The sequence below is a fragment of the Phragmites australis genome, chromosome 5 (genome assembly GCF_958298935.1).
Source record: "Phragmites australis chromosome 5, lpPhrAust1.1, whole genome shotgun sequence".
Taxonomy (NCBI): Eukaryota; Viridiplantae; Streptophyta; class Magnoliopsida; order Poales; family Poaceae; genus Phragmites; species Phragmites australis.
In genome coordinates, this window is record NC_084925.1 from 8991020 (window position 1) to 9008276 (window position 17257).

General features: G+C 47.4%; 1 protein-coding gene and 2 pseudogenes across 1 annotated transcript; 2 read left to right on the plus strand and 1 right to left on the minus strand.

Annotated features, from left to right (window-relative positions):
• The first annotated feature begins 4942 nt into the window (after positions 1-4942).
• Positions 4943-6938, plus strand: LOC133918692 (citrate synthase, glyoxysomal-like; annotated as a pseudogene).
• A 108-nt stretch (positions 6939-7046) lies between these two features.
• Positions 7047-16141, plus strand: LOC133918693 (protein VERNALIZATION 3-like). Its single transcript, XM_062362690.1, has 8 exons — positions 7047-7109; positions 7184-7259; positions 8682-8751; positions 12252-12540; positions 13936-14102; positions 14379-14440; positions 15024-15064; positions 15509-16141. Exons 4-8 carry the CDS (start codon positions 12510-12512, stop codon positions 15733-15735), a joined length of 528 nt encoding a protein of 175 aa, XP_062218674.1. The 5' UTR covers positions 7047-7109; positions 7184-7259; positions 8682-8751; positions 12252-12509; the 3' UTR covers positions 15736-16141.
• Positions 8751-10368, minus strand: LOC133917801 (DEAD-box ATP-dependent RNA helicase 42-like; annotated as a pseudogene).
• Positions 16142-17257: the final 1116 nt, after the last annotated feature.

A 17257-nucleotide genomic window follows, 5' to 3' on the forward strand; every position in this document is an offset into this window, starting at 1 on the left:
GGCTCCACTCCCTGGTCGGGAGGAGCCGAGGTCTCGAGCTCGACTCCCTGCTCGGGAGGAGCCTCGAGATCCGAAGGCTACTCGGGGGCGGCTGGGACCTCGGACCCAGCACCTTGCCTCGAGCACTCATCACGCTCCACCACCAGTACCATGCTCACGACCTGAGGAGTGGCCGAGACGTAGAGCAATAAAGGCTCGCCCTCGGAGGGGGCCACCAGTACGGGTGGTGAGCTGAGGTACTTCTTCAAGTCTTGGAAGGCCTGCTCGGCCTCCGGTGTCTAGTCAAAATGACCGGTCTTCTTCAGCAGTTTGAAGAGGGGGAGCCCTCGCTCCTCGAGCTTGGAGATGAAACGCCCCAGGGCCACCATGCAGCCAGCGAGACACTGGACTTCCATGAGTCGAGCCGGGGGTCGCATCTATTCGATGGCCCGAATCTTCTCTGGATTGGCCTCGATTTCTCAGCTGGAAACCAAGAAACCGAGGAGCTTGCCTGTGGGTACCCGAAAGACGCACTTTTCAGGGTTGAGCTTTAGGCGGGTAGTGCGGAGACTGTTGAAAGTCTCGGCTAAGTCCTCCAGCAAGGTGGCGCGGTCTCGGGACTTAACCACGAGATCGTCGATGTAAGACTCGATATTGCGGCCAACCTACGAATCAAGGGTAATGCGCACGGCCCGCTGGAATGATGACCCAGCGTTGCACAAACCAAAAGGCATTGAGACATAACAATAGGTCCCCACTGGGGCAGTAAAAGAAGTTTTTTCCTCGTCCTGTTCAGCCATGTGGATTTGGTGATAACCCAAATTTGCATCTAAAAAACACAAAAGATCGCATCCTGCAGTGGCATCTACAATTTGATCTATGCGGGGTAAAGGAAAAGGATCTTTCAGACAAGCCTTGTTTAAGTCGGTGTAGTCGACACATATGCGTAGCTTGCTGTTGGCCTTCAGGACGATGACTGGGTTTTCCAGCCACTCTGGGTGGAGGACCTCTCAGATGAAGCCGGCGTCGAGGAGCTTGCTGACTTGCTCCCGGATGAACTCTTGGCATTCTGGCGCCTGCCGCTGGACCTTCTGCTTCACCGGCCGTGCGTCGGGGCACACAGCAAGGTGGTGCTCGATCACCTCCCTAGGGATCCCGGGCATATCAGACGGCTGCCATGCAAACACGTCGACGTTAGCCCGGAGGAATGCGGCGAGCGTGCTTTCCTATTTGCCGCCCAGGTCACCGCTGATCCGGACGACCTGGGACGAGTCTTCTCCCACCACGACCTCCTTCATGGGGATGGAGTCGTCGGTGGCAAGTCAGGGTTTGGATGAAGAGGGTCCCGGGCCCCCTGGGTGTCCTGCAACCTCAGCCCGAGCAGAGACCGAGGCTGAGTAGAGCTACTCGGCGCAGGAGACGGCGCTGCCAGTCTCGGCGAGCACGGAGATGGGGCCAGCAGGGCCTGGCATCTTAACTGTGAGGTAGGCATAGTACGTGACCACCATGAACCGGGCTAGCGCCGGACGCCCGAGTATGGCTTTGTAGGGGAGAGGGACTTCTGCGACATCGAAGATGACGTTCTCCGTCCGGAAATTGTCCCGGCTCCCGAATGTCACGGGCAGCTCGACCTGCCCGAGGGGCAGAGTGTGCCCTAGTGTCACCCCGTAAAAGGGGAGCAACAGCTTTAGGTGCCGGGAAGGCACCTGCAGCTTCTTGAAGGCCTCCTGGGACAGGAGGTTTAGGCCTGCACCCCCATCGATCAGCACTCTGCTGACCTTTATATTACAGATGGTGGGGGACACTACCAGGGGTAGTCGCCCCACCCCTGCAGTACTCACGGGGTGGTCCGCCAGACTGAAGGTGATCGGGGTGTCCGACCACTTCAGGGGCCTTGCAGCCGCTGTGCTCGGGGTGGTTGAGCACACCTCACGCCGCATTGTCTTGACACAGCGACGAGAGGAGGGTGTGTAGACGCCTCCGTCGATGAAGGCGACGGTGTGCTCGGGCTCTTGGAACCCGAGTTCTTGGTTCTCGGAGTGGCTCTGTCGTCGTCGCCCCTGCGGCGCTTCTCGCGCTCCTTCTGGCGCCGCTCGACAAGGCCTTTGACCGATCGGCACTCTGTGAGGTCATACCAGTAAGTCTGGTGGATCTCGCACCACTTTCTCGGCTCGGGCTTCGCGGGAGCGGGAGCCCTCAAGGGAGCAGGAGCCCTCGCGGGAGCGAGCCTTCTGTTGGCAGCCGCCCGACGCGCCGGCCTACGGTCAGGGCCCTCTGCCGGTATGACAGGGGCAACATCGCGCCTTCTTCTCGTTTTCTTTTCCCTCCTGTCGAAGCGGGAAGAACCTGGTTGGTCGGCAGCGGGTTGTTCAGGGCGCAGGACATGCCATACCCGAGCCTTCGCCACCTTTGTGCACTTATCGACCAACGCAAAGAGCTCTGCGGTGGTTTCGACCTCATGCGTACCTAGCTTTTCGAGCATCCGCTTGTCGCGGACGCCCTGCCGAAATGCGATGATGATGGCATGGGGGGTTATCCGCGGAATGGTTTTGCGGACCTAGCTAAAGCGCTGTATGAAGCGCCTCAGCGTCTCCCCCTTATGTTGCTTCACAGCGTGGAGGTCGCACTCCAAGCCGGGGCGCGTGAAGGGTCCCTGAAAGTTGGCCACGAACTGGTGACAGAGATCATCCCAGAAACTAATAGATCCTGGGGGTAAGTTCATAAGCCAGGAACGGGCAGAGCCCCTCAAGGCTACATGGAAGTAATTGACCATAACCTTTTCACTGCCGCCTGCCGCTTGGACGACGGTGGTGTAGATCTGGAGGAACTAGACGGGATCGATGGACCCGTCGTACTTCTCCGGTAGTTCTGGCCTGAACTTTGTAGGCCAGTTGACCCGACGGAGCTCGTTGGTGAAGGCGCGACAACCTGTGTCGTATCCCGCGGCGCGAGCAGCACCCTTGGGGGGCGAACACCGGCGCACCGGGAAACCCCGGCGGTCACGGGCCAACATAAAGGAGGCCTGGTCCTCTGCCTCGGCCTCGTGCTGGGACTCCCGATGGCACTCGAGGGTGACGCACGCATCTTCGACGGCCCTCCGCTCATTTGGGTGTAAGCGGAGGTCCTGAGCTCCGGTTGTGGCCAGGGGGGCGGCACTCTGCCTGGAGGCCCCCCGGCCGACTCTGCTGCCACCTAAGGATGTAGTGGCCTTGGTTGCACCGCGGCGGGAGGTGGCACGGGAGCTTTCGGCCAGCACCTGTCGGTGAGCTGTGCCCACCAGGGCAGCCACCTCCTGCAGCCAACGGCCTTCTGGGGTCTCCCCCGCTGCCTAGACAGGCGGGTGCCTGAGGAGTGCTTGCGCCGCAAGCAGCGCACTCCCAGGGCTGGCGTCACCGAAGGCGAGCCTGCGCCGTAACGGTGCCCGGCGCTGTCTGGACGTAGATCTCACGGTAGGAGTGTCTGCCGCTTGCTGAGGGTCAGGCGGCCCGCCTTCGACGGCGGCGGCGGCCCTGCTGGGCCCAGCGCCATTGTCCCCATGGGAGGGGAGCGCCGTACGGGCGGACAGCTACTGCTGCTGAGGAGCAGCAGAAACTGGGACCTCCTGAGCGATGGGCTCCACTTCTTCGCTGGAGTTAGAGTCGGTGCGTTGGAGACGATGTCCTCCTGCCATCTTTTCTGCAGAAATCAGGGCAAACTCAGAGATGCAACCCCCCTACCTGATGCGCCAGCTGTTGGAGGATGAACTCCACAAGCGGGGATCCGGAGGGACCCTCTTTGAGATTCGGCCGGGGGATGATTCTGAATCTACATCATACGTGAAATAAAATAGGAGTAAATAAGATGCAGGTGGGTTAGTTGATCAGATGCAGGAGGAAATAAATGCTCTGGGGATTTTAGACAGGTTAGGGCCACACGGAGCGTAATACCCTACTCTTGTGTGTATGCTATAAATGCTCTGGAAATGCCTCTCTGAGGATCTCTTGTGTTACAAGGATGTTTGTCTAAGTCTAGAGCTTCGTGTTTCTTATTCTTCGTTAGCTTGTCTCGGTCCGAAAGAAGCCGTTGTCTTCTGAACCTCTTAGACCTTGTTCTTGCCGTCGGGATGCACCGCCTCTTTTATACCGTCTGAGGGGATTTGGCGTGCCCAGAAAGGAAGGCGCGAGTTCTAAGGCGCCATAAATGGAAAGCAACCATCATAGGCTGCAGCTTGACGTTACGGAGGGGGGGTTTAAAAACGCGCCCTTGTCTGGTCTTGTCGTCATCATCCCGCTTTCCAGCGGGTGCAGCGGGGAGGGCTCACCGGGCAGCCACCGAGCAACCCCGCGTGCCTGCCCGGTCAGAGCGAGTCTGACACAGCAGAGCGGCAGGCGATATGCCTCGAGCCTTGCGACGTTATCCCGAGGCGCGCCGGATGACACGCGATGGGACCCGCTGTATTAAATGTCCCCACGCCTCCCTTCCAGGGAGTGGCAGGGGCTGACAGCAGGCGTGGGGGGAGTGGTTGGAAGTGACAGGCCACACGCCCTCTTAAATGCAGCATCGAGCCTCTCACCAATTGACACCTCACCGCTGAGCCCTTGTGGGGATCACCGACGAAGGACTTCTCAGGTCCTCAGAGAACTGTGAGTGCTCGGGGACTACTGTTTATAGCCCCGAGTACTCTCTCCCGGATATGCCATTTCTTGATTCTCGGGGAACTCAGGTGCTCGGGGACCACTGTTCATGATCCCGAGCGTCCTCTCACGGAACTTGGTCTGCTCGAGTCATCGGGGGGAGATAATCCCCGAGAAAAAGCGCTACGTGGTACTCTGCTGTCTTGATCTCAAAACTCGAGAACCCCAGTTCCTATTTCACCGACAGGAACCATAAAAAAAAGTTAAAACGTTAAAAAAAATTCCTACAAGACGAAATTTTGCTCCAAGGGAAACCGGCGTAGCCTAACCAATCTGTCTAGAAAGCCAGATTCCAATTCCCATCGGATTCCGACCGCAGCCCACGTCAACAAACGAGTAACCTCCCTGCTCTGCGGTGCTCGTCTCCTCTCCTCCCTCCCTTCTCCCACCGCCGGGCCGATTCGATCCCGCGCCGCCGCAGGCCGCACCCATGGATCCCGCCGACCCTGAGCGCGGCCGCCTCTCCGTGCTCTCGGCGCACCTCGGCCCCCTCCCCGGCGCCGGGGATGCGGCGGGGCTGGAGAGGTCGCCGGTGTCAGCGGCAGCCCCCGGGCCCCGCGCCGGCGTGCTCGCCGTGGTGGACGGGTGGACTGGGAGGCGGCACGAGGTCGAGGTTTCCGAGGACGGCACCGTGCGCGCCACCGACTTCAAGAAGGTGCGTACTAACCAGTGAGCACGAACGGAGCACCGGTTCCCGCGGTGGCGCCGTGCCGTGATCCGCGGTGTTCTTGGAGTTCCGGGGTGTGGTTTCCGTCATGGATTATTCTGAATTGTTGCAGAATCGGATTGAATTACTATTGGATTGCGATTTTGTTATGCCTAGTGTAGGGTGGGAGTAATAACTTATCATCTGTCTGGCTGAAGTTGCTCGCTGCGAGTAGGAACTTACAATTTGTGCCTGCACGTTTTAGAAAAATAGTCCTCAGTGAATTACACGCGTTGCTTGTGTGATTGCTAGAAGCCACTACACTGGATTTTTGATTATTTCTGCAAATATCTTGCCATTACTTTGTCCATAAAAATTGTTGTCCTTTTGAAGCACCAAAATTTCACGAACCTTGCTATGAAGCGTCATTAGCAATATAAGGACCTGGTAAACATAAGATGTTGATTCTTTTTTAAATGCTGCAGATCACCACTGGAAAGGATGACAAGGGTCTTAAGATTTATGACCCGGGTTATCTCAATACAGCCCCAGTTCGTTCATCCATCTGCTACATCGATGGGTGAGGGAATCCTTCGCTACAGGGGATATCCAATCGAAGAGTTGGCTGAAAGCAGTTCATTTGTTGAGGTGGCATACCTCTTAAGTAAGTGTTATTGGCCTTGTTTTTCTGTTTCATATCGGTGTAACCACACTATCTTGCAATTGCTTGCTGCACAGTGTATGGGAATTTACCTACTCAGAGCTAACTGGCAGGCTGGGAGTTTGCTATTTCTCAGCACTCTGCTGTTCCTCAAGGACTCCTGGTTGCTTTGTTACCTTTTATAGACTTGATATGAATGCAATATGCTCAAGACATTATTTGGTTTGGCCTAGATTAAAATGTAACAGCTTGTTGCTTCTTAATGTTGGCATGATATCATACAATCAATGCCTCATGACGCTAACCCCATGGGTGTCCTTGCCAGTGTAATGAGCATGCTTTCTGTCTTCCATCCAGATGCAAACCCTGCTCTTAGAGGAAGTACTTTCTCAATGTGCTCATTGAGACAGATGGATCATTCACCTAATTCTTGTTGATGTGATACAACCATCCGAAAATTTGAAGTCAAAGTTAGTTTTTTATATTCAAATTTCTTTGGTAGTTCGGCATATGATTAATCCTGTGTATCCATCTCTTATATATGTAATGTTTGACGGTTCAATGACTACATATTCTACTCATGTAGGGTCAAGATCTTTATGAATCGAAGCAGGTGAGAGATAAGCAAATTGTGCGAGTACTTGGGAAGGTATGACAAAATATCTAATTCCTTTAGTAAATGTTAGAACTTTTAGGATATTCATCCAACCAATTTGTTTGCTCTGTTGTACAAAATAAGTGGATATCATGCAAATTGAAACGATGGTTCTTTGATTTTTGTTATGCATTTGGCTTGACGATCTATATCTGTTCAGGCACCAACAATCGCAGCTGCAGCCTACTTGAGATTAGCAGGAAGGCCTCCCATCCTCCCTTCAAATAATCTTTCTTACTCAGAGAACTTCCTGTACATGCTGGACTCTTTGTAAGTCACGTCACCTTGATCGTACATTTATTTTCCTATCATTTGACCTTGCTGAATATTTTGGTTCCTTGACTGTGATATTGATACATATTTGAAATGTTGCAGGGGTAACAAATCATACAAGCCAAATCCTCGACTTGCTCGGGCTCTAGATATCCTATTTATTCTTCATGCTGAACATGAAATGAACTGCTCCACAGCTGCTGTTAGGCACCTTGCTTCAAGGTAAATCACTTTCTTCATTCACCTCCAAATATGAGCATGCAACTATTGTCTAATGAGCTATATTATGTCTGTAGTGGTGTTGATGTCTCCACTGCTCTTTCTGGTGGTGTTGGAGTCCTATATGGTCCACTACATGATGGCGCAAATGAGGTAAGCTGCATTGTGCCCTCTTGTTCATGCATTGAAGTTCTATTAATTTTCTACATATTCCAGAGTCCCTGTCATTAGTAATTAAGCATAAAGCTATGAAGCGATGCATTCTGTGTAGTATGTAATTTGTTTTCTAACATCATCCAAATAAAGTTGTCCTTTTAGAGCTGGTTTAACCTTTTGCTTCTGAATTTTTTTATATCTAATCGGTTGCAATGATTTTTTCCACATCCATCTTTTGACAAAATAAAAGACCCTACATTAAAGATGGCAACGGGCAGGAATTACCTACGTGCCCGCGGGTAAAAAACCCGATGGGCGCGGATGCGGGCTTGAGTGCTTGCCCACGGGCACGGGCACATGTTTCAATCTAAACCCAACAGGCAGAAAGACGCGGGCATGAAAATACCTTGCCCGTGCCCGCTTCGCCCGCATACCCGCCCTATTGACCCAAAGTACATAGTATATAAACCAACTCTTCTCCTCTCTCTACCCCTTAGCCACTCGCGTAGATACTCGCCGTCCTCCGTCTCCCTCTCTGTCACAAATCTCGCCGTCCTCCCTCTCCCTCTCCCTTCGCAGTCCTCCCTCGGCCCTCGCTGACGCGCCCCCCTCCCTCAGCCCTCACCGGCGCGCCGCCCTCCCTCGCCCTTCGTCATCGAACACGTATGAGGGCACCACCACCAAGCGCCCAGGAGGGCGCTGTCGCCGCCACAAGCCCCTCGCGGCCTCGCCAGTTGCCACTTGTGCAGATCTCGCAGGTGCGCCGCCCTCCCTCGGCCCTCGCCAGCGTGCCGTCCTCCCTCACCCTTCACCACCGAGCATGCAGGACTGCATGAGGACGCCGCCGTCGCCGAGCGCCCACACGGGTGGCGGGTGCTGGTGCAGTTTCCTACCCGTGGCGGGCGACGGGTGCGGGTTTGGGTATAAGCTCGCGGGTACGGGTCTGGGTAGCCTTTACCCACGGGCATTTTACCCGTTGCCATCTTTACCCTACATCCTAGCAATAGGGTGAAGTTTCTCTACATCTGTTGCTTTAGAGATCAAGGAATGTGGTAAGCTGCATTGTGCCCTCTTGTTCGTGCATTGAAGTTCTATTAATTTTCTACATATTCCAGAGTCAGTGTCATTAGTAATTAAGCATAAAGCTATGAAGCGACGCATTCTGCGTAGTATGTAATTTGTTTTCTAACATCATCCAAATAAAGTTGTCCTTTTAGAGCTGGTTTAACCTTTTGCTTCTGAATTTTTTTATATCTAATCGGTTACAATGATTTTTTCCACATCCATCTTTTGACAAAATAAAAGACCCTACATCCTAGCAATAGGGTGAAGTTTCTCTACATCTGTTGCTTTAGAGATCAAGGAACTCTATCTTAAGATGTAAAAGGTTCTAAATGTTATTTTCTGTATGCTAGGCAGTACTTAAAATGCTAAATGAGATTAGAGGTGTGGAGAATATTCCGGATTTCATTGAAGGAGTAAAGAACAGGTGATATATAACCCCTACCTGATATATATTTTCTGGTGTGCATAGAAGTCTTTTCAGTGGAACATATTTAGTTTTTTGACCCTTCAGTATGCTATTAAGTGGAGATCATCCCTCCTTGAACAGTGGTAAGAATCGTCATATCTAGACCTTTTGGGGTCCTGCCGATCAATATCTCTACTTCTGTGTCGCTCTTCATCCGTCCTCTCATCTTTGTTTCAGGGATCCATATTTCCGTCTTCTCTAGCTGCACTTGAATTTGGAACGTACCTATCTTCTCCGAGCCCTCTTTTGTAGTCTCTTTCCACACCATTTCCACCTTTCCTTCTATCTTGCTCTGTCTCCCTGTGCCTCTCTTGTTCTCTTTCCCTGTGTCTATCTTCCTCCCTCTCCCTCTGCTTTTGCTTCTCTAGCTCGATCCTCACTTCCTCTGCTTTTGCCTCTCCATCTCCTTTCTCTGTTCCTCCCTTTGCCTTTGTTTATCTAGCTCCTTTCTCCTTTCCTCAGCTTGATTCTTTTTCCTTTCCTCCAACTCATAGCTGTCAGCACTAACATCCGACTCACTACTACTGCTACTGCTGTAATCTGAACTCTCGCTTGAACTAGACACTCTTCTTTTTGCCTGCACATTCCTTTTTACCCCTGCAGCATTCAGTTGTATTTTCCTATCACGGGCATTACCGTCCGAATCAGAATCACGCCTCTTGCGTTTTTATCAGTTTTCTTCCCAGAGTTATCCTCCTTCTCTTTCCCTTTTTGTTGTTGTCTATCATCCTTGAGATCATGATGATACATGTCTATCCGAAGGGCCTTGCTAGGTGGCTTCTCATCTTCAGAGTCATGGCGGGAACTCTTCACAGCATTCAGCTGTCTTTTCCTATGACGGGCATTACAGTCCGAATCAGAATTATGCCTCTTGCGTTTATCAATGTTCTTCCCAGATTTATCCTCCTTCTCTTTACCTTTTTGTTCTTGTCTATCATCCTTCCGTGCCGCGACATGGTGGCTCTGTGTGTCTGTAAACCTGAGAAGAATTTACCACCATGTCAGAAACTGATTACCAAATGCAAAAAAGAACAAGCGAGTGAACATGTGAATTGCTAAAATAACGAAACAAACAAATTTGCACCAATAGGAACCAAAGAGATGGTAATCACACAGCACAACGGATAACAAACGAATGAACATGTAAATATATGCTACAATTCGCATTCGGCACCGAAAGTTAAGCAATTACTTCGCTGTAAAGATGAGACAATCTCAGAAAAGTAAGCCGAGGTATCTAAATGAAAACCCCACCTGAAGGTATTGCTATATATTTGCCATCGGTCCTCGTCTGCAGCAATCAATCCCACATAAAAAGCGGCCTTGCGCGCCTCCTCGACGCGCTCCTCGATCTCGGCCTCCGTGTGCCCCCGCTCCTCGGGGGTGTCCCGCAGGACGAGCAGCCGCAGCTCCACCGGCTGCTTCCGGTCGTGCTCGAGGATCTCCTTGTTGGGCTTCCGCAGCCCGCCGAGCCCGACGCCGGCGTTGTTGGACGTCAGATACTAATAGGCCGGACCACCCTCATTTTTCTTCTCATCAGAAATGAAAGCATTGCAATTGCAGCACCTTAACCATTTTCAGCCTTTACTGAGTGCCAGATATTTTTAAATTTGAGACTGTGCAATCCTCTTCTTTTTTTTTACCGGTCGATGGATTTTAGTCAAGAATTTTTTTGACTGCTTGTGAATCGTAGAGCTTATCAACAAAGTAGGCCCCTGCTCTGGCCTTCCCTTTCTTGGTACATGCTGATCCGGATGGTTAACTGCACTCATGTGCTTGTGGGCCAGCTACATGCTCCTTCATTGGTCGACTCATCGTGAAGGAGATAAATGGGATTTCTTGCACGTGCCGATCCCACACAATTCATGGAGATCGGCACAGAAATCAACTTGCTAAGTTAAAGAAAAGAAAATGTGATGCCCATGCCAAGCAGAATCGAGATCCTCTGACTTTTTATTCATCTTGCTGTGAGCGCTGTGAGCCGTCGGAGCGGAAGTCGGATCGAAAATGGTTGGACTATATTGAGTGTTACAGTATCATGCGTTGTAGTAAAATGGACATAGTATCTGACGCGTTGTTACAGTACCTCTCCTATATTAGAATTTGTTAGGAGATATGTTTATTCATAACACAAATGTAAATCAATTTTTTTTATTTATATCTGGTTGTAACTTCATGTCTCGTAGATTATAAGTTTACTATTTTTTAATTGTAATTGAGTTTATGTGCAAACATAAACTATAGTGAGTATAAATACAGAATAGATTATTGGCTAACTACTTCAGATTTACTAGCTAACTAATTCCTCTAATCCGGTTAAACTTTTAAAACTTGACTGTCAATAATTTTCAAAATATTTAGTTTAAAATATAAAAATCATATGGATAGATTTGTCTTGAAAAATACTTTTATAATATTATATTTTTATTTTACTATTATTATATTTTAATAAGAAATAGTAGTCAATTTTGTATATGGAAGACTAAAAAAATAAAAAAACGTCACGTGTTTTTGACCGGAGGAGCACGATATATTATTTATTCGAAACTGGAAAGAAAAATAGTGTCATCAATTCATCATCCGATGAACATTTATTAATTAATGAATATCTACTGAGCTGCTACTAGCCACAACCATTTCGTCACCGTCATTGACATAGGAAACCAAACCCACACGTCAACGATGACGTCATCAACGTTATGACGTCAGGGATCCCATCCTCATATTTCACCATCCCATACCATGTGAATCCTCCTAGAAGGCATGGACGGAGCTGCTTCCTCAGTGGTGCCAGCGGCCAATCATAGTCAGAGAGCAAGACCAAGTTGGCTCTGCCCAACCATATATCCAGTGAGGCTGAGGCAGCCAGGCAGTGGACTCTTCTCCCCTTGCTGAATGCTGATCATGATGTCAGCCAACACATCGATTTTCTTCCGTTGATCTTTCCTGACTGACTAGATAGATATCTACTTGCTATTATACCTTTGATACAGATGCAATTGTGGATTGTTACGTTTGTACTCTGAGCTTCCGCCGATGCAAGTCTTTTCTCTTCTCTTCTGTGCTATATAACACACGAACTGTTCTCCTACTCTCCTCTTATTTAATAAAAATCTCTAAAATTTAAATAATTTATTCACTTTTACTATTTATCCTTGTCATCCAGCATCCCTATCTTGTTACCGGCTACAGATATATGATCCATTTTACTAATAAAAATGAATGAAAAAATTAAGAGAGAAATTAATAGATAATTTGTACCTTCTTTTTCGGATCTTATCTAAAATCAAACCACAGCATCGCTTCTGACGGATTCATTCGGTAATGCTTTCATGGCATATCCACATTTCTATATCTTGAGTTTGTGTTTAATATTATCTTATTCAATATTTATATTTTTTTGCAACCCATGTGCACTTTGCTAATGATATTGTATTAATCGCTGCTTTTGCTAGCAGCTAGTAGGGAATTACCAGAAAGCTAGGCGAAGCTTTACGACCTGGAGGAGTCATAGGTTGAGCTAGCTGATCTTATCACTCAAGCTAACAATACTCCACAAAGATGCATGAGAGCCAACATCACCAAAGATAATAATACTCCTAGAAAGCTACTTTATTTTGCATTGGCAAAGATTACTCGAGTCATTAGAAAATGATTTCAAGTCATACAGGAATACAAGGAAGAACAAGCGCGTATCACCAGAGACAACAATAAGCATGTGGAGGAAGGCGCCGGCAGTGACGCTGGGTAGCTTGCATACTGCTATATTGAAAAACAATACTATTACATGCTCTAACCTGACTTATGCAAGATCATTAACCTAGTTCATGGCTTCTAAATTCCCTAATCCCAAATTGGCTACACAGAACATGATTATGGGCTGAAGTTACCATTTGTATCTAATAGAAAATCTATTACTTCGCTACAAGAGCTACACAAACTAATGAAACTACAGGTCTGAGCCGCAACTAATCTAATTTTCCATGGAACCTATGGCTGTAGTTTGGTTAAAAGAAAAAACACAAGTGGGGGAAAGGGATATAGTTGGAATGCAGAGCTCACTCATGTGAGTTGCCTCCTCTTCTCCTGCAGCAGTTTGGTAATGGAGGAGATTAAAATCTCAGGAAAACCCCAGAAAAATCAGGGGGAAATAATTAGATTTCCCAACCTAGATCAGGATCCCTCGCATGTTAGTGCCTAAAAACCCTAATGATCATGTAGTGGAGAGGACAAATGGCGAGTCAAGCAAGGTGGCGGGCTCGAGGAAGGGGTGGAGGAGAGCGCTTCTAGGGCAGGCAGATGGAGGCAAAGACATGGAGATGGAGGAGGACAAGAAGAGGAAAGACAATGACGGTCGTGAGCGAGCAGGCGGAGATGACTCGTCACGAGGAAGCAATCCTGACCTAGACAGGCGTAGGTTCCTGCCCTGTGGAAATAACACGGATTGGGCTAAAAAACACTGTTACAAGCGCATCCAAATGCACCGGTTATCTACCTAGGGAGCTCACCCTGTGGCTGTCCCACCCTAGGAATAAGCTAGAATCCTAATGGGGTTTGGGCCTCCCAAACGAGTCCTAAAATAAAAGGAGGAAGCAGCATTGGATTTCACATTCTCTTCTACTGTACAGAGAGAGTATCGTTAAATTTAAAATGTATTCCTAGGAAAAATTTAAAAAGTTCAAGAAAACCAAATAAATATTATAAAGGCTAAATTAACCATATAGAAAATCGCACAAATATGCAAGGGGGGCACCATGCAAGTCAACTATATTCCTCTACTGGATCTAGGAATATAATAAACCTGTCAATATATTAAAGGTGAAGTGAATATTCGTCGCAATATTCCATCCGATTTGCCGAGAGAATATTTCACGGGCCGGGCCCATCAAAGCTGAAGAATAAGCAGCGATCTCCAAGCTTCCGAAGACTCCACGCTAGCTATCTTTGTCAAAATATTCCACGCAACTGGTTTCTCATGGCATGCATGCCACGCAATATAAATAGCACATCACCCTTGCAGCTTGTACCTTCAAGGCGCACACAGTACTCCAAGTTCCTACACAATACTCTCTCTCTCTCACACACACACATACACTTCTTTCAACAAAAAACTGGAAATGGCCAACGATTCCTTGGTTACAGCTCGTGTCATAGGAGATATCTTGGACCCTTTCTACAGCTCCGTCGATCTGATGGTCCTGTTCAATGGTATGCCCATTGTCAGCGGCGTGGAATTGCGCTCTCCGATGGTCTCTGATAGGCCGAGGGTTGAGATTGGAGGAGATGATTACCGAGTTGTATATACCTTGGTAATTAAGCTCATGCAGTGTTATCTAGTTTAGGTTCTGATATGATTTATAGAAGTGGTCTGAGTATTTTTCAAGTTCTTGAAACCAAACTGCCTTAATCTATAAATAAGTAATTGAATGTTGATCATGAGGGCCTAAGATGTGATTAAAAAATAAGTTGGTTTCAAGCACTTGGAAAATAGCAAAACCGATATAGAAAACTTTTAACAGCTAGCTAGGTTGCTATTTATGTTTGACTAACAATGCAATTTATGTTAACTGTGAATAATGCAATAGGTGATGGTTGATCCTGATGCTCCAAACCCAAGCAATCCAACCTTGAGGGAGTACCTGCACTGGTGAGCAACCCTAGCTTAACTAGCTATAGTCATACCATGCACAACGTGTTTAGAAGGGATCGGATTCTTTGTAGTTGCCACTAGCAACTACAGAGAGCCACAATAGTGTATAATGGGCACTCCACAGCTGTTAATTTTGACATCAATGGATTGGATCAACTGCTATAGTTCTGCTACAATACCAGGTGCTACAGTACAAATTCGCTCTACATTACAATTTGAACACTGTTGCTACAGTAGGTATCGATTAATTAATGCAGGAAATTATAACAATAGACTTATATTACTGTTCAAAACAGTGATTCTGCATTAATCATCATTAATACAGAGGACCCGTGTCAGTAATGCAGAGGATCGTATCCGTTTAGAAGTGCATGTAAGCATATACCACCTCCATGCGTTTAGAAGTGCATGTAGTACATGTGTCAATGCAAGTGGACACATACAGTATAAGATGCGACAATGCAAGTAGACACATACAGTATAAGTTGTTTGTCGTATATATATATATACACGTTTTGATATTATTATTTGATTTGTTGTATACGGGCAAGATGCGAACTTCCTATTCATATCCTTGCAGGATGGTAACTGACTTCCCGGCATCAACTGACGCGACTTACGGTGAGTACGCATGCGTTGCAACAGCCTGCACGCGTCTATTTCGATGCATGGTCTCTTTGTGATACTTGGGGGATGGGGTTGCTATTTGGATATTTTGCATGTATAAATATAATAAAAACTTACCTATTTTACATATATGCACATATAACTGATCGTCTCTTCTCTAGCTTGGCCACGTCATCCTCAAAATTCTGGCACTCCATCATCTAGCTAAGCTTTAGCTCCTTAGCTGCCCGATTGCTTGCTCACCTGATTACCGTATCTTTAATTACAATGTTGTTTTTTTTGTTGATTGACATTTGTTCAAATTAGTTTAAGACATCGGCCAACGAATCTGGCCGCAACGTGTAAATTAAGTATCAACTAGATACATATATGAGCACAAAACATGTTGGTGCAGCAGTTGCACAACACGTACGTAACTGTGCCTAAGTGGCTTTGCAGGCCGTGAGGTGATGTGCTACGAGGCCCCTGCCCCGGCGACGGGCATCCACCGCATGGTGCTGGTGCTGTTCCGGCAGCTCGGCCGGGAGACGGTGTATGCGCCGTCGATGCGCCACAACTTCAACACCCGCGGCTTCGCCCTCCGGTATAGCCTCGGCGAGCCCGTCGCCGCCATGTACTTCAACTGCCAGCGCCAGAGCGGCTCCGGCGGCCGGAGGTTCACCTGACCGTACACCGGCGGCCGGCATGCGGCTTGAACTTGATCGATCGAGCTTACTGCGCTAGGTGCATACATGCATGCATGCATTGGGTGACAAACATCTACAGCTATATACACATTTATAGAATATATAAACGAATAAAATTAAGTAGAATATATATATGTATATTCTATATATGTATGTATGTATGTATGCATGTATGTGTGTGTATGTATGCATATATGCCGTTTGTATGCCAAGTGTGGTAAAGGAAAGGAAATACGTGTATCATGTATGCATGCCATGGCCCATGGGTGTATGTATGCATATATGCCGTTTGTATGCAAATGTGATAAAGGAAAGGAAATACGTGTATCATGTATGCATGCCATGGCCCATGCCACAATAGCTGCATCCATATGCAATTATGAAAGGATATCTAGGGTCTGTTTGGTGGAGTCCGCAGAGCAGCTTCTCGGCTAGAATCAGGGGAGCTCTGCTAAATAATAGCTTTTAGCTTTCTAAGTGGAATTCGTAGAAGTGATTCTCTGAAATGAACTAAAAGATGGGGGAGTTAAAAAAGCAGCTTCCCCTAATTTACTTCTTACACAGAATCATTTGTTCCATATATTTTATTTTAGAGAATAACTAGATAATCACTTTCAGCCACATAATCACTTCCTGTAGAGAATCACTCCCCGCAGAGAATTTAGATAAAAGAGATCTCTACCAAACATGCCTCTATTAAAATAAGGAGATTGACAATTACAATGAGCTTTATTTGTATGTTCCGTGTCAGGGTTTCCATGTATGTAGTTGAATGAATTTGTATACTTTTTGTAGGACCGAAAGTGGTGACTAGAGGGGGTGAATACGCACCTCAATAATTTCTTACGAAGTAGATGGTATTCTCCTATTTTTAATCACCCAACGCACCTCAAAACTTAAGCGAAAGCAAAATACTTAGAGAGACAAAGCAAGATGAAAAGTTTTAAGCAATATGACTCTACGGATGGAATATGAACCATATGTTCGATTCAAAACCATTTCATATATCTTTGTGCTCAAAAGCTCACAACTTTAAAGATAGACGAAACAAAGATAAGATCACTGAGCGAGTAAACTCTTCAAGATGATGGTCTAGAGGCAAGAGAACTCAAGATCTCATCACATATGCATGTGTACATGAATTTTATGCCTTTAGCATCAAGAAAAACAACTTCCTATTGTGTTAAAATTTTAGCTCAAAAAGAAAAACAAAAACCAACAACAAAACAGCAAGAATTTGCAAACTTGTAAGGGAACAATAGAAAGAAACTAGAAGGAGGAGAATTCAAGCATATGCAAAAGACTTAAACTTCATTACTCAAAGATTTATCTCTCAAAACTCTCATCTATTACATAGGCTAAGCACTCCTCTCACTCTCCTCTAAAACCCTAGCACAAGGCTCTCATATGGATGGCTTAAAGGGTGGTCTTCCCAACCAGCTATATAACTCTATTTATAGTCTAGAAAACTTGACCTCTAAGTTCCCTTGACTGTTCCTAA